Raw genomic sequence first — 18,962 nt, 5'->3', positions numbered from 1 at the left:
CTATAACTCCTTTAATGCTAGAAAATGTACAACGTAACTTTCGCTGTCGATTACTGTTATTCTTAGAAAATAATGGTGCACACTTTGAGCATCTCCTTCATGCGGAGAGAGCTGATAACAATGCAATCTTGCCTTAACTGGTTGGGTCACCACTCGACCTTGCCTTAACTGGTTGGATCACCACACGACCTTGCCTTCACTGGCTGGGTCACTACTTGACCTTGCCTTAACTGGTTGTGTCACCACTCGACCTTGCCTTTACTGGCTGGGTTACTACTTGACCTTGCCTTAACTGGTTGGGTCACCACTCGACCTTGCCATTCACTGGCTGGGTCACTACTTGACCTTGCCTTAACTGGTTGTGTCACCACTCGACCTTGCCTTTACTGGCTGGGTCACTACTCGACCTTGCCTTAACTGGTTGGGTTACCACTCGACCTTGCCTTTACTGGCTGGGTCACTACTTGACCTTGCCTTAACTGGTTGTGTCACCACTCGACCTTGCCTTTACTGGCTGGGTCACTACTTGACTTTGCCTTAACTGGTTGGGTTACCACTCGACCTTGCCTTCACTGGCTGGGTTACCACACGTTCAAGCACCCCCAATTGTGAGAGGCAAGGGGACTCACGTTAATCAAGCACCCCGAAGGGAATAGAAAACTGCTACGTCCACGTTGTTGTTCCTGGGTTACGCTAAAAGCAGTTTCTTGAGAAGAAATTAATGAGTAATAAAAAATAATGAAAAGTTTGTTTTAAGACTAATTTCGAGTATTAACAATGAAAACGTGGTATTTTTATTGTTAATGTATTGCAGAATCGTAAGCATGGGTTCTCAGTAAGAGAAATCAAAGAAATTGAATTTCGTCGATTACAGCGCCATCTATCATGAATCGAAAAAAATGTTTTAGACAAATTGTATGTGTTTTTAGCCAAAGATTCCGAATATGCAATAAAAAATAGAGGTTTCCATTTAAGATTTCAAACTTGCCCCCCCTCACCGCCCAGGGGGAGAGGTGAGGAGGCTGATGTTAACGTCATTGTACGTCCCCCTCGAAATGACGAAATTTTGATTGTAAACATTTTTTTGTAGTGTGCTTATTTTTCGAGTTATTTGGCTGCCTAAGTTAAAATGGGTCACCCTGTATATATATATAAATGCGCGTATACAGTCTCTTTTATTTCGCGTGACTCGTAAAGAGATTTTCAGTCGAATTTAATATACAATGAGAAACACGTCTTTTCTCCTTCGCTCGACTCGGTCTTCTGTCTCGTCGATTTTCGAATCATCGCTATTACCTTTCGGTTAGCGTACGCGTCGATTATTCGAGAAGGTCACGGCAATTGTTACCTATTTTATTTTTCGCTCGCAATACAAAGGTATTGTTTTGATACGGACAAAACAACACATTCGGTAAACAGGAGATATAATAAAATTTCGGCAAATGACCCGACTCGAGACCCACACATATGACGTGACATAAACACGTCGGTCAAATATACAAATTTTATAATAATGAAATTTATTCGATTTCTATATTATATTGACAAAATATTTATTTATATTTTTGTAATACAGAAAATATTTTTAATTAATTTTTTGAAAAAAGATTAATAAATGTGACATTTTTATAGATATATGTATTTTGTTGTAAACTGAGTACTTATGTAGAGAATAAAACTTTATTTTTGTTACAATTTTCTAATTTTATTGTTAGAGGTATAATTTAAAGCTCATGAATTTAGCTAACTGGTATTGCAAACCGTACCACTTACTACTATTTTTTAATTTTTAATTTACAATATAAAACAATGATCAATTGTGTTTATGTTTAACGTATTGTTAACAAAGAATTATAATTTCAAATAAATAAAAAAAGAGCATGTTAAAAAAGTACTAAATTTGGCCCCCAAAAATGTAAATAAAAAGAATAGTGGTTTTTTTTGTATATTTTGACCTTCTTAATACGATAAAATATTAAAAAATTAATGGAATTTAAGGAATACTTTGAAAATTGAGCAACAATATGTATTTATTGAAATTCGGATGATGTATGTAGCCAATAATTGAGATTTAATATGCATTAAATGTCTGTTTTGCTATATTTAAGATTTTTTTTTGACAAAAAAGGTTACGTTATCTGAAAATTCTAATCAGGTGTCATGAACGTATTGCTCATGCTTAATGAAATGTATTATTCTTATTTTAATAAATTACTTTTTATAATCATGTTATAAAAAATTAAATCTGAGAATTACTCATATAGAGATGGTGCTTCATATAACGAGTTGTTTCTAGTTTTAACAATCATGACTAAAAAGTAAAATATCGAAATAAAAAATACTGCTAGTAAAAATTGACTTGCATTTTTCCAGCATCCAAAAATTTATAAAAAATGTCTTCTTCTGTTTAAAATAATATAAAAATGTTTCTTGTAAACTAATATTTTTATTATTATTATTAATTATTATTAGATTGTTTCGCGGTTACATAAAATGCCTTTCTTTTCCGCTCTCCTTTAAAAAAGATGCATGGATATGTTCTGTGATAATTTCATATATCATTCGAATTTCTATGAACACCTTATTATGTTGTTGCTCAATTTTGAAGGTGTTCCCTAAACCCCACAATTATTTTCAAAGTTTTATACAGAAATCAAATGAACTCAAAGGAAATCAAAATCTACAAAAAACACTATTCCTTTTTTTACACATTTGGGGGCCAAATTTGGTACGTTTTAACAATCTTCTTTGTCATTCCTCTAATAGTTTTATTGCAATTTTAATATTTATCTTAGAGAGTACGATCCTGCATATTTTTTCCTACTTGTAAAATTTGGTACCACGTATTTTATAGATCCTGTAGATATTTTGTCTTATGCACATGTGTATTTAAAATGTGTATTTATGTGTCAAAAATATCTGAAATAGAATCAAGCACTTACTAATGATATGTTGTATTGTATTACACCAAATGATATAATAATATGAAATACTGAAACATAGAAAAAATATCACGAATTATTAACAGTGTTCTTACTAATGACTTGAGAAGACTGAACTTTATTTATATATATATATATAATAATAATTTATTTATTTATAGGATAATGTTAACTTCTTACTTTTATAATTATTCATACACGAACAAAAAAACTTATTTATTATCAGTAATGCTATATCATGTATGCTAAAACATTGTCTTCACTAGTTCGACTAATGGCTTTGCAAATATAACAATGTCTGCAATTCTACTTAAAAATTATTTTCATGACTTTGAAGTTATGGTAAATAGAAGCATATATTGCCCCTATGTGGAAATTGTGATAAATAGAAATATATTCTCTCTACTTTTATTTGCGCGTGATAAAATAAACATGTGTCGGACAAAAGATAACTGAAGTGACGATAAAACGATATGAGTTTATTTTTAAACACGCAAATCACGAAAAAAAATAAAAATGATTAGAAAAAAGTAAAATGTACTGCTCATTCTGACATTTTTTAAGTCCAGTAGCAAACGCGTTGAAGAATTACATATTTGTTGATATACATATTATATATTGCAAATAATATGATAATTTAAAAAAAATAAAATGTTAACAGATCCTCAATAAAAATTATAAAAGTAATAATCGAATAAAGGGCAACTGAGAAATCAAAGCAGGATGAAAAGTGCCAGATAAACAATTTAGTGACAATTTATCACTTTATTGTAGACGTTTCGGTCCTAGGCATAGGACCATCTACAATACAATGATAATTTTTCCTGCATTTTATGATTTTAATTAATAAAATAAACTTTACTTATCATACGTGCTCTTTAATAAAAAAATTTTTGATATTTATTATTATTATTTATTTTTATAATTACATATATACAATATAGTTTTTCAAATAAAAATATGTGACATTAAAAAATCTTCTTTCTCCCTCTTTTTTTATATGTAGAGACATTAACCTTATAGAATTCACTAAAAATAATTATAAAAATGATGATAATTATAATTTTATTATAAGCAAGCGAAAGACTCGGATTCTATTCCCGATTCAGCCAACTTTTTTGAACCAATATATTTTTCTCGCATACATCAGCGCATACTGCAGCGGGGGTAAAAGGGGAACTTAGGAATTAATATCTCAAAAGATTTATCCTAAATAAGTCTTAGCAATTACTAAGCAAAATGTCGTGCCTCGTGCACAATTATAAATACAGCAAAAAATTCAATTTTCACAGTCTTCACGCACATACATCCACATTCGGTTTTCATAGCCTTTCTATTTCCAAAGTTATTTAACAATATTGGTAGCCTTACTTTAGTACTTTAATATTATTATAATTTTATTTAATAAAAATATAAATATAAATTTAAAGTATAAGACAGGCAATAAGAGCCAAATCGCGGATGACAGTGCGTTATCCCAACGAAACTAAATTTTTTCATTAGAATTTAAATACCTGTGCACAAGGCACCAAATTTTACTTGGTCACGGCCAAGATTTTAAAATTGGAATAATCTCTACAAGAGATTTAATTCCATACGTCCCTTGTTCCCCCCTAAGGAAATAAATGCTCAGATGGAAGAGCAGTAGCCCGGCAAGCGAAAGGTCTCGGGTTCGATTTCCGATTCAGCGACTTTCGGATCTATATTTTTCTCTCGCATTTATTTCCTTAGGGGGGAACAAGGGACGTATGGAATTAAATCTCTTGTAGAGATTATTCCAATTTTAAAATTTTGGCCGTGACCAAGTAAAATTTGGTGCCTTGTGCACAGGTATTTAAATTCTAACAAAAAAATTTAGTTTCGTTGGGATAACGCACTGTCATCCGCGATTTGGCTCTTATTGCCTGTCTTATACTTTAAATTTATATTTATATTACAGAGCCTTGTTAAACTCTTAATTAATAAAAATATAGTTTTATTATTATTTTATTTTCTCAGGAGTTGGTAAATATTCAATCACATATCATTATTTTTTCCTAATTGTATAATATTTCTAAGCATATTGCATGACCACTGTAAATATCGAGCTCTTTTATTTAAATTACAAAAGCATTGTATATATACATATATATGTTAGAAATTATTTATTATACATTTCTAAATGAGAATCGATTAAATAATTGTTATTAAAATATTTTACTTAACAATAATTGTTATTGATAACATTGACTAGGTTTAAGAGCGATGTAAAAGAATCACTTATTTCAAATGTCAATCACGTATTACACAGCTTTTTTTAAATCATCTATTTCTTATCTTTATTTTTTTTAATTGCTACATCTCATTGTTCTTTTTATTGTAGTAGTTGGTCGCTAAACCATGACATTGTATCATTAATATGCATGCTAAACACATCTCGTAACAATTGGAGTTTGACATATGTAAATGTGTGACGGAATTCAATATAAGGCAGGCAATCTTTTTTATTTTTAATTTTTATTTTTATAGAAAGTGAAACTTTACCAATTTCTGTCATTATCAACTTTTTTTATGATTTTTTGTTCTACATTTTTTCGCGCATTTGTACACATTCAGAAGATCATATTTAATTTCATATGGAATGCATTTGCTGTCATTCAACCTAATGCTATTGCCAAGAGGAGAATAAGCAAGTAAATTTCTACTATATACATAATTTTAATTCGCCGAATTTCCATTATGTATATACAAATTCGCCAAATTATTATGTAAATAATTTTGATTTGCCAAATTTTTATTATGTACATAATTAAAATTCCCGAATTTCTATTATGTACATAATTTTAATTCATTGAATTTCTATGATATATATCATTTTTTTATAATTTAATTTTATTTTATATATAATTTTAAATCATCGAATTTTTATCATGTGCATAATTTTAAATCATCGAAATTCTATCATGTACATGATTTTAATTCATCGAATTTCTATTATATACATGATTTTAATTCATCGAATTTCTATTACATAATATTAATTCCCGAATTTATGTTATGTACATAATTTTAATTCACCGAATTTCTATTACGTACATAATTTTAATTCACCGAATTTCTATTACGTACATAATTTTAACTCCTGTATTTTTATTATATACATAAAAAAATTTGGCAAATTAAAATTTTGTACATAATAAAAATTCGATAAATAGAAATTCGGGAATTAAAATTATGTACATAATAAAAATTCGGGAATTATAATTATGTACATAATAAAAATTTGATGACTTAAAATTATGTATATAATAAAAACAGAGAATTAAAATTATGTACATAATAGAAATTCAGGGAATTAAAATTATGTACATAATAGAAATTCGGCTAATTGAAATTATGTATATGTATAATAGAAATTTGTGAATTAGAGTTATGTTAATAATTGAAATTCGGCGTATTAAAATTATCTACATTTGCGGAGTAAAGTTTTTTGGCACGCGCGAAGCGCGCACTTGTGTTGTCTAGTACATAATAAAAATTCGGCCAACTAAAATTATGTAATACACAATAGAAATTCGGAAATTAACATTACGTCCCTTTTTAAGAAAGGCATTCTCCTAAGTATAGTTGCCGCTTTTTTGCGGTACTGATTGTTTATCTCGATTTGCTTTGTTGTTAAATTGAAAGTATCAAGCACCTGTCATCGAAAATTAACAATTTAACAGTTATAAAATAAAGATAAAATCAATACCATGGCGCGCGCAAAGCGCGCACTTGTGTTGTCTAATATAGTTATATAGTTATTGTATTTTTTGTTTTAGTAGCATTAACAAAAATTGTTTGCAATAAAGATTAATATTGAGTCTTATTAATATAATATAGTTTCGCAGTTACTTATTCTGAGTAAGATTTCGAAAATAAGCAGATGCTATGAAAATATTTCTGTTGCCAGCAGTTATTGCACAAGTACAAGAGAAACTTGCATTATCAATAAGTATGTAGCTGCATATTACAAATTGCATACATTTTTTTTACAAATAACTATGCACTTTTTTTACACTAATTGATCTGTCTAATTATTCTATGCATAAAAATTATATATTATTGAAATACAATTATCGAATACTATTTATTTCACGAAATATTTTGCATTTTATAGAAGGTAAAAAGAAATATTTTGATACTTATATTTTACATTATACTATATAAAATTACTTTATAATTTATAAAAATTAAGCGAGAATTTGTAAAAAAAACTAATAGTGTTATAGGTACATCTAATTTAATATATTTATAAATTTTGCACTATTGTCCAGAAGAGACACGAAATTATAATTATGTAATTATAATAATTACTATTATATATGTATACAATTAAAAAGTATAATTAAATAAATGAATAGATAAAAGTTCCGTAAGGTTCCGTAAAAAGTATAAAAAAGAACGGCAGGGAGGAACCAGTGCAGTAATTAGATTGCAAATAGGGGTGTAATGGTAGACCAGTGGGTTAAGTCAATATACCTAAGGTCCCAGGTTCGAATCCAATTCGAGCCAAACACCCCACATGCCTGCCAGGAAAAAGGTGAAGAAGGAGGAGATGGAGAAATGAAGAAAAGGAGGGAGGCAGGTTCAGCTGGAAGGAGAAGGAAAAGGAAGGAGTAGGAGAGGATTTGGAGACAAGGAATAGGGAGGTGGAAGAAGAAAGAAAAAAGGGAAGAAGGTGTAAATGGAATAAAGAGATTGTAAAGGTTTGGGAACGCTCCTATCAGAAAAAAGCGCCATATGGAATTGTAATGGGTTGAAAGAAGGTTGTAAAGATTCGGGAACGCTCCTATCAAAAAAAAACGCCGCATTGTAACACATTGTAACATATTGCAACGAGAAGGAGAATGTAAGGGGTTTGGTGGTCCCTTGAAAATGCCGCGGCAACCTCTAGGGAAGTCCGGAATAAACTTGAATTGAATTGAATTAGATTGCAAATATTTATTAAAATATATTGTAAAAAATTAAATCTTTAGATTAATAAAATCGCAAACGTTTCTGTCTTTTCTTTGGATCTTGTTCAGCATAAACAAATAACTAATATAAATATGAAGTTGATCTCTAAGCTTACGATTTCTTGATGTTTCTTAATGTATCGATATTGGGGGTAGGTTCGACTATTTTACAAATTATTTTTACGATTGTTGCAAAATCAAGTAACTAAGGATTTTTGAGGTCGCCGATAACGAATCTGAAGTCCGTTTTTTTAAGAATTCAAAATAGCGGATCCAATATAACGGTCACATTTTTTGCAGTTACAACTCGATAAGGGTGACTTCTACCTTTCAAACGACTTTCGGGCTGATATAACATAATATACGTGTCCAATAGTTTTCCATGTATTACTTGTATGTCAAGTTTCAAAAAAATCGCCGTATGATACTTCCCTAGTATTACTTATAAGAAGAACATTTTGTTTGTTTTATTATATTGTAAATTATAATTATATAGTTTATATTCAACATAATTAATAATTAAATATATATACACTATAAGTATTTATTTATATATATAAAATAGGAATTTGATAGTTACTGACACCGTACCGACAGGTTTATTTAATAGGCGACACAAACTCCCGTAAGGCCTTCGGTCTTTAATAGTACCTCGTCGGTGGTAGAAGGAATAAAGGTTAAATATAGGTGAGAGAAAAGTAAGAGTAGTAGGTAAGAAAGTGACACGTGGAAGAGAGGGAACAAGTGCAGAACGTAGGTGTAAGATACCCAGAGTAGGACGCTAGGGAATTCACTAGGGAAGTAAGGCGTAGAGTAGATCAAGAAGACTAGAGACCATGAGACCGAACTCCAGTGGTGGGGGTGAGTCAAAATATGGTCTCATCTTTTGGGCGCTGTTCGCAGTATGATCGTCGGCCAATTCATGAACTACGACGTGCTGGACTTTGCTTGTTTTATCAAAAAAAGGTTTCCTATGTGAACTTCGTCGTTCCTAAGTATCGTATATTATTTATTAATACTTACGACATCAAAATTTACATTCTGCCAAGATGCCAAGCTTATATTCTTGGTTATATTGCATGAAACTTCGAAGTCCAACACGCCGTAGTTCATGAATTGGCCAGCGATTTTACCGCGAACAACGCCCATGAAATGAGACCGTATTTTGACTTACTCCCACCATTGAAAGTCTAAGGAGTTCGGTCTCCTGATCTCTAGTCTTCTTAGAGTAGATAAAGGGTTTGTTTTCTATTCCTGCACTAATAAACTAGTGCACACTGATGCAATAAGTTAGAGTAAGACAAAATATACTTGTCTCAAAATATACTGTGTCTTCACAAGTTTGGAAACACTTAACATTTTACTGTTAAACAATTGCATAACAACGATCTATCATAAATAAAAATGTAACTTAAATATTTTACGATTTAATGATACAAAAATTTACATAGATCGCTGTCATACAATTGTTTAACTGTAAAATGTAAGGTGTTTCCAAACTTATGGAGGGTACTGTAAGTTCTCATTTTATACAGATTAATCAAGTATTACATTAACAACATTATCAAATTTTTAATATCATCTCTATTTGAGATATATAGTATATGGACATTGCGTATTGTTTGTGAAAATTATCGTCTAATACAAGAATATTGGGATGAAAAGTAATCCAGTAGGTAAAGTCACAAGACGATAAGCCTATGATCCCAGGTTCGAATCCAGTTCAAACAAAATACCTCGCATGCCTGCTGAGGAAAGGTGAAAAAGGAAGATATGGAAAAGTAAGAAAGGAAAGAGGCAAATTTAGATAGAAGGAGAAGGAAAAAGAGGGAGAGAAAAAAGAAGGAGAAGGTAGTAAGGAGTTATAAAGAAACTTCAAGGAGTTTCCTTGGAAGGAATAAGAGAAGGGGAGAGAACAAGGATTTGGAAATGAGAAGATGAAAGTATAAGGTGATTGATGAAAATGTTTGGGAACGCTCTTATCAAAAAAAAGCGCCGTATTGTATTGCTAAAAATAGATAATAAAAACAATTTAAATGTAAATATAAAATAATTTTTGTAAATATGTATTTTAAATGCAAAAGTACACAATAAGCATTTAACATTTTACATTTCCATTTTAAATGCATCTGTTTCAAATAATGGATATTCTTGCACATATGCATATAAATATACACATATAAATAAATATACATAGATACATATAAATATACTAGGTTGCGCTCCACATAAAATGTCCGAATTTGTAATGTAAAATTGTTAAAGTTTTCTTTGTCAATAAAAATCTTTATATTTTTACATATTCTATATATCATTTTAAAGGTCAAAATTAACCTTTTTTATATAAATATATTTTTTAAACATTTATTTTTAATATAAATGACGTGATTTTCGCGTACTTCTTTTGTATAAGTAGAAAAGTGGTCATAATGCTGTCACGAAACATTAATACTGCATTTGTCGAGAACTTTGTCAACGAACGCACCAGTAAGTATAAAAAATTTAAGTCTGGAGACAAAAGTCTCATAAATGACGACCGTGGACAATTGTTGATGACATTAAAAGTTGAGATATTATAAGTTGAAGCGGATCCACTTCATAAATTATTAGAAATTAGAAATAGAATAATTCTTATTTTGATTAATAAAGTTATAAGTATAAAAAATATTGTTTCTTTAAATTTTTTATTAAAAGTATTATTAATACAAGTATGCAAAAATCATCTTTATATTGATGAAAGGAATGTTGAAAAAAATACATTCAAAATTAATTAAATTGAAGAAATAAAGGCAGATACCAAAAAGCAAATTTTGAGTTTTAAAATGATATATAAAATATGTACAAATATAAAGATTTCCATTCACAAGAAGCTTTAATAAGTTTACATTGTAAAATCAGACATTTCATATGGAACAGCTTACTACATATATATATGTTATAGTCAAAGCCCGATGTGTGGGCGTTCCTAGGATTGACAATCCTAGGTCAATCCTGCGGAACAACCAAGCGTGTTGGTCAAAGTCCAAAATACCTTTGTGTTTTGGTTTTTGATTAGTACGTTTTTAATCAATCCAACGAATAACTAATATGGCTAGTTAAAGTTAGAAACTAAAAAAAATTCTTAAAAACTAAAAATCTTTAGACTTTGACTAGTCAATCTTAAATGTAGCTTAATTCGGACTTTGACTGTTAAAAAAAATAATCAAGATTTTTGACTAATGCTTTTATTGTTGGCATATGTAATATTGCTTGTAATTTACTTTATTTTTGTAATTATTTTTCTTAAAGTTAAAAATACTTTTAGTAAAATATTATATATTAACATAGAATGACAAAATTTATTTAAAACAAAATGCACTCTTTTTATAAATATACATAAATATTTTAATATTTTTTAATAATTAGTAATATACTTATTACAGATTTAGGATATTTCAATAATTATTAATCTTTTTGTTATATTACATATATTACGCACTTTCAAATTTTTTATAATATTCTATACATGTCAACAAAGTTTCTTATAACGTGCTTAATTTGAAAATATTTTTTTTAAATGACAAGGCGATCAAAATTCTGTTTTTTCTCGGGTGATCGCTGCGAGACAAGATAATTTTATTTTACTAGATAACACAAGCGCGCGCTAAACAAGCCTTTTTTCCGCGAGTGTACATAATTAACGAGGCGACTAACATTACATGTGGCCGTATAAATATATATGCATTGTTAATACTGGGAGGAAGACGCCCGCCTATCTGGTGGTACATGCTAATAATAAGACACAGAAGATTTGCAGTGTTTGTCACATCGCTGTCAAGATCAACAACGACTATCGATTTTCGTTAATAATTTAATTATCTCTGCAAATTAAAACGTCTTTTTCCGTAATCATGGAGAGGATAAAAACTGTCTCTTACTGTCGTTTTTTCAAGAACATAATTTTTGCCAATTTCAATTCGTTGCATGATGTCAATGTTTGACTTTTCGTCCAACCGTTTATTTTAATTCTACACTGATTAAATATCTATAATATTTTGCTGCATTAATGCCAAACGGTAAATTTTTGTATTTAAAGCGTTTGAAGAGGTTAATAAACATTGTAAGCAACTGCAATTTTTCATCTAACTCGCATTGGCAGAATTTATAATTTGCATCCATTTTAGAAAAATATGTTGGTTCCCCTAACTGACCCAAGACGTTCTCGGTGTTCGGCATTGAGTGTATTTCACGTAGTATGTACTTATTAAGTCGGACGTATTCGACGCACATACGAATTGTTCCATTAGATTTCGGCACTAATAAACCGGAACCATTCTGTTGGTTCTTCTACTGATTCGATTACCCCTAGTTGTATCATGTTTTCTAGATTCTTTTTTATTTTTTTAAGTAACAGGATGCGGACTCTCCTTGGAACTGTAAGAGCATATGGTATAGCCTTAGAACATATAGATATGGAAGGGGAATAGGAGCGCAAAACTGTGTCCAAGTTGGGTGCGAAAGAGAACCACGTTTTTAAGAAAAGAGAAGGGTAGATTGTTACCTCCGTTCGCAATGCGCAAACGCGAATTAGCGAAAGCACCAATTACATTTCCAGTTTCAAACGGCGCGGTGAGCGTGACGTCATTGTGACGTCATCTACGTTTGCGCATTGCGAGCATAGATTAAAAGCTATCTTTCTCTCTCGCACCCAACTTGGACACAGATTTTTACCATGGAGAACAATAGCAATTCCCCTTCCAGGTATATATGTTCTAAGGGTATAGCATCTGTACGTAATCGTATCTGGTATAATATTTTGACTCTTCCTAATCCTGTAAATAGTTTTGGAAATTTTTTAGCTGGATTAAACAAAAATTTTGTTTCTTTCATTGAAGTTGCATTGACATCTACTCGCTTTATTATTCCAATATCTTCACAAGTGTTGCCATCAGGAAAAGATTCACCCAGTCCTTCTAAAACATATACATCGACCGTTCTTGATTTATTACGATATCTGATTTTTTCCGTAAAAAATCCGAAGAAGTTTGTTAGTTTTTGATAAGTGTTGTAGATTCGTTTGTTAGACGGCTGTAGGCGTTTATCGTTAAAAAATATGTTGTATGTATTGCTCGAGATACATGTGATTTCCGCGCCTGTATTTACTTTAAAGTTTATTGTGCAGTCCGCAATATCAACTTTGCTTTTCATTTTTTCCACTCCTTATTCGTATTTTTCTCGTTCGTTATGTGCCGATAAATATGCCTGATGCTTCGGTCACATTTTAAACCTTTTTTTTGTTGTACTTCTGCAGATTTAGCGTACTTTAGCGTAGTGACCTTTCTTGTTACATTTGTAACATGTTGCTTTAGCCGCTGGACATTGATTGTATGGATGTGTATTGCCGTTGCATCTTTCGCATTTTCTTCCGCTGTGTTGTGAGGTTGACCTTCCACCGCTGAACTTGTCTATTCCACTGGTTGTGGAACACTTTTGTTTAAAGAAATCTTTCTTTTCATCTTTCCGTGAGATTGCTCGATCAATATCGATTTTTGCACTCGGATTTGACGGTATTTTTGTAATTTTTTGTTTAACTTGTTTGCTTTGTCTGACCATCGTAATCGCTGTGTCGAGTGTTAAATTGATTCGAAGTTGTAATTTTTTCGTCGAAACTTTTGTCTCGGATACCAACGATTCTGTTTTTTATCAGATCATTCTTTAATGATCCGTATCCACAATGTTCAGTCAATACGTGCAATGCAGTAATAAACAGAATACAGAACAGAATATAATTATATAAACATATGTTCATGACACAGAATACGTTTAGGCGCGCACAACCTGCCCCTCTCTCTCTCTCTCTCTCTCCCTCTCTCTCTGTCTCTTTCTGCCTCTTTACCCTTCTCTCTCTCTGTCTCTCTTTGCCTCCTTACTCTCTCTTTCCCTGTCTCTCTCTGCCTCTTTACTCTTCTCTCTCCCTCTCTCTTTCTCTTTCTCCCTCTTTCTCTCTCTCTCTCCCTCTCTCTCCTTCTCTCTCTCTCTCTCTCTCTCTCTCTCTCTCTCTCTCTCTCTGTATCTAGTCTTATCCTCTGTCTCGATATATCGATACTCGTCGTGTTCTTTATATTGACTCTATTATTACAGAATTATTAGTACAAGCATTAGCCAATGGAACGCGCTATTATTAGTAATGCTAAAAAAAACTGGTGCGTCAGGGAAACCGCGATTAAGAGTAGTAGTAGACTTCCGAAAATCCTCTTTTTAAAAAAGGCATGTTATTGACATTGTTGTCGCTTTTCCGCCATGCTGATTGGCTGTCTCGATTTGTCGTTGTTATGCGTTAGATTCATAGCATCGAGCAGCTGTTGAGAAGGTTAACGATTTGACAGTTATCAAAATAAAATACATAAATTTTATATAAATATATTAATACATATATTAATTACTTTTTGTTCTGCATTCATTCGCGTATTCGTACACATTCGGAAGATCATATTCATATGAAATGTGTAATGTATTTGCTGTCATTCAACTTAATGCTATTGTCAAGAGGACAATAGAGCAGAATGTAAGTAAGCGAATTTCCATTATAGCTATACATAATTTTAATTCGCCAAACTTTTATTATGTAAATTAAAATTAATTGACAAGCTCGATAGTTAAAAGCATAAAATTTAATTTTTATTAGACTTTTTTTGAGCACGATGTTAGAATAAAATTAAAAAAACATAAATATAAGATGTAACATTTATTAGAAGCGGAACTTTGTATTTTTACTTAAGACTTCTTCAGCCGCAATATACAAACGCTATAAATATAATATAAAAATTAACTTTAACAATATTAAGAATTTAACACTTTATGTGGGTATTGTCTACATAATTAAACTAAACTCACCAATCGTTTGTCCAAGTTTGAATAAATAAATTTTACAGTGTGTCAAATGATAAAAATTATTCTGTATGTATACGTGTCAAAATTATCGATGTATAATAAACACGTTTACTTGACAATAACTATTGAGTTATGAACAGACAATGACATCAATCTTAAAGCGCCGGTATTATATATATAAGCAAACAGTGACGAAAGGACAATAACAATCATGTTGTATAATTTGTTTATTTAAAATAAAATCTAATAATGGAAAGTAAGAAGAATCTAAATATTCGCTATCTTCTGTTGCATTTAGACCATTGTGTTGTTGCTTTATGTAGATATAGCCTTCGAGATCAACCTTTTATAATAATTTTTTTCGTGATCTAAAATCTTGGGATTATCCCAGTCGAAATTATGATTAGGTTCCGTGATATGTAGAGACACTGCCGTGTGTTTTGTCTCATGTTGTTTAATATTCGTCCTGTGTTTTCTTATCCTAGTCTTATATATAACATAACTAGATCTTATATATAACATTAATATTATATTCTTTTGGAGTGGTATTCTTATGAACTTTAATAATTTTATTAGGCCTATTTAAGCATTTATATCCCGCTGCAAATTCTGTATTCCGAAAGGACTTGCAAATATGTTCAGTTAAGTTTTTAATGTAAGGAATTGCTATAAATTTTGTATCTGGTTTTTTATTAATTTGATTATCAACAGTATTACTCTGACATAATTTAGTAAACATTAATTTTTTTATCCTGACCTCAACATGCTTAAAGATAAAAGACAGGGGATATCCATTTTCCAACAAAGTGTCTATTACATAGTTCAAGTTTTTTATATGATATTGAGGATGTGACAATAATACGGCTCTATCCGTCAAACTATAAATTGTGCCTATTTTATGACACAAAGGATGATTAGAAAAATACGATAAATATCTGTCTGAATTTGTTTTTTTTATGGAACCAATTTGTGACAATTTTATTCTTTTCATTAATTATAATCTTTAAATCTAAAAAGTTTATGGATTTATTCTCCTCTATTTCCATCGTGAACTGAATCCTATCATGATATGAATTGAAAACTTCCACAATTTTCTTAGTCAAATGTTTCGGGGCTGCTAATAATATGCCATCCACATATCTATAACACAGGACCACAAAAGAAAATTTTTTGAAAATAAACTGGGATCGGAGTAGGTGCTTCTTATAGATTTTGGGTCACTAAATCCGAATTTGTAAACCGTTTTGCTCCATTACGTCTAGGTTTTCAAATAATCGAGAAAAAAATAGCGGCAAATCTGTAAAAATTGAAATAAACATTTGAAGAAAAAACAAAAGTATAACATCAAAATGTGGTCGCAAAACTAATTTAAATATATTTTAGTAAGTTAAATAAAGTAAAAAAATTTACTTTACTGATGTTAGGTATTATAGCTTAACATGTAAAACAAATCGATGTGAAATAATGAACGATCCGCGTGAGTCACGTTGAACGTCTTTTCAGCCTCAGGAATAGATTTTAATTGTTACTTTTGATAAGTATAATAAATAAAAGGAATAGTGTTTTTTGTAAATTTTAAACTCCTTAATACGATAAAATTATTAAAAAATTTATGGGATATAAAAAACACTTTGAAAATTGAGCAACAATATATATTTATTTTTGGATGATGTATGGAGAGATTAGCCATTAATTGAGATTCAATATGCAATAAATGGCTTTTGCTATATTTTAGATTTTTTTGCAAAACAAGTTAACGTTATCTGGAAATTCTAATCAGGTGTATGTATTGTTCATGCCCCATAAAATGTGTTATTTTTATTTTGATATATTACTTGCTATAATCGTTATGTACAATTAAATTTGAGGATTACTCATATAGAGATAGTGCTTCATATAAGTAGATGTTTTGAGTTTTAATTTCTCAGAACCATGACTAAAAAGTAAAATATCGAAATAAAAAATAATGCTAATAAAAATTGGCTTGCACTTTTTTTCAACATCCAAAAATGTATAAAAACGTCTTCTTCTGTTTAAAATAATAAAAGAAATATTTTCTGTAAACTAATATTTTTATTATTATTATTAATTATTATTAGATTAGATAGTTTCGGCTTTATAAAATGCATTTCTTTTCCGCTCTCCTTTAAAAAAGGTGCATGGATACGTTCTGTGATAATTTCATATATTATTCGAATTTCTATGAACACCTTATTATGTTGTTGCTCAATTTTGACGGTGTTCCCTAAATCCCACAATTATTTTTAAAGTTTTATCATATACAGAAATCAAAATGAACTCAAAAGAAATCAAAATCTACAAAAAACACTATTCCTTTTACTTACACATTTGGGGGCCAAATTCGGTACTTTTTAACAATCTTTTTTGTCATTCCTCTAATAGTTTTATTGCAATTTTAATATTTATTTTAAAGTGTACGCTGTAGCATACTTTTTCCTATTTCTAAAATTTGATCACGTATTTTATAGATTCTGTATATATTTTGTCTTATAAAAATTAAAATGTGTATTTACGTGTTAAAAATATCTAGAATAGAATCAAGCACTTACTGATGATATGTCGTATTACACAAAATGATAGAATAATATGAAATACTGAAACATATAAAAAATATCACGAATTATTAACAGTGTTCTTACTAATGTCTTGAGAAGACTGAACTTTATTTATATACACGATAATAATTCATTTATTTATAGGATAATGTTAACTTCTTCCTTCTTTAATTATTCATACACGAAAGAAAAAACTTATTTATTATCAGTAATGCTATAACATGTATGCTAAAATGTCCTTATTTTGCCCTCATTTGTTCGACTAATGGCTTTGCAAATATAACAATATCTGCAATTTTACTTAAAAATTATTTTCATGACTTTAAGGTAATGGTAAATAGAAGCATATATTGCCCCTATTGCGAAATTATGACAAATGGAAATATATTCCCTCTATTTTTATTAGCGCATGATAAGATAAACATGTATCGGAGAAAAGATAATTGAAGTGATGATATAACGATATAATAAAATAAAAGTGATTAGAAAAAGAATAAAAATTGCTGCTTATTCTGATATTTTTTAAGTCCAGCAGCAAACGCGTTTGCAAAATTACATATTTGTTAATAAAAGGAAATTACTAGGCCAACTAAACGAACTGAAAAATAGCTAGGTGTTAATAAAAAATTTTTTTTTTTATTATTAATATCATTTGCATGTATGATTCGTGTGTAAACGTTTCGATCTCACTAAGATCTTTATCAATACAAGATTTAAACAAATTAATAAAAAAAACCTAACATTAAAACATGATATAAAAAATATGGTATAAAAGCATACGGTGTGATATCGCAAATATTTCAATGGAGAAAGCTGTCAATTCGAAATTCAGTTACCGCTAATACAGGAAAATGTTCTAACACAATTTTGTACAAGTCGTTCATAAAAACCTTTTGCATAGATTTTTGTTGATAGGCGAAGGAAAAGATGATTAAAGTTTCTTTATGAGTCATTATCTTGAGAAATCCGTACAGTCAAAAGTCAACAATTTTCCTAGTAATCTGTACTGCACATATACATAAATTATTAATACTGAGAATATTTATAAAAGATTTTATTCATAATGTAATAAAATTACTTACTTCTGTGTCAATATGTTTAAACAGTTAATCGGTAAATTAGTTAGAATATCATAGAAATCACAAACATTCTATATAATTGTTGTTATACGATTGAAAGTCAAAGTTAAAATGAGAAGTAAACGTTGGTGTAAAATAATATCTATGCTGTTATATTTATTTGTCAAGACTAAGATAATTTATCGAGAATGTCAAAATAACTGCTATCGAGTAACTCAATGTTCTTGTTTAAATTAATGCTGTTTTTGTGTTCTTTAATATGTAGCATTTTAGATATAAGCCTTTTTTGGTAATTTCTCTCATTATCCAAGACATTTTGCATTTTCTCAATCAAATTAATGTCCTTCGTTTAAAATATGTTCAGAAATTACTGAATGTCTCGTAGAGTCCAATTTAACATTATTCATATGTTCTTTAATTCTGATGCGCAATTGTCTCTTTGTCTTATCTATGTAAGTCGCATCGCAATTGTTACAGTTTATTTTATAGATAACATTAGAATTATAGGGTCGCTCATTC

General features: G+C 29.9%; 2 protein-coding genes across 5 annotated transcripts in view; both read right to left on the bottom strand.

Moving 5' to 3' along the window:
• LOC114931318 (uncharacterized) overlaps window positions 1-3,048 on the bottom strand; it is a 47,502-nt gene extending 44,454 nt beyond the window's left edge. For all 4 annotated transcript variants that reach the window (XM_029303298.2, XM_029303297.2, XM_029303300.1 and 1 more), the window contains exon 1: window positions 2,943-3,048. The gene's annotated coding sequence lies outside the window, so the exon portion shown is untranslated. The remainder of the gene's footprint in view (window positions 1-2,942) is intronic.
• An 11,689-nt stretch (window positions 3,049-14,737) lies between these two features.
• The window catches only part of LOC114931315 (uncharacterized), a 45,465-nt gene continuing 41,240 nt past the window's right edge, over window positions 14,738-18,962 (bottom strand). Inside the window, exon 9 of the mRNA XM_085488204.1 lies at window positions 14,738-16,085. Coding sequence (XP_085344330.1) covers window positions 16,047-16,085 — 39 coding nt within the window. The 3' untranslated portion in view covers window positions 14,738-16,046. The remainder of the gene's footprint in view (window positions 16,086-18,962) is intronic.

Source organism: Nylanderia fulva, unplaced genomic scaffold, assembly GCF_048542155.1.
Source record: "Nylanderia fulva isolate GAGA-0341 unplaced genomic scaffold, ASM4854215v1 Scaffold65, whole genome shotgun sequence".
NCBI classification, from domain to species: Eukaryota; Metazoa; Arthropoda; class Insecta; order Hymenoptera; family Formicidae; genus Nylanderia; species Nylanderia fulva.
The sequence above is the reverse complement of the archived record's forward strand: the minus strand, read 5'-3'. Positions and strand labels throughout refer to the sequence as shown.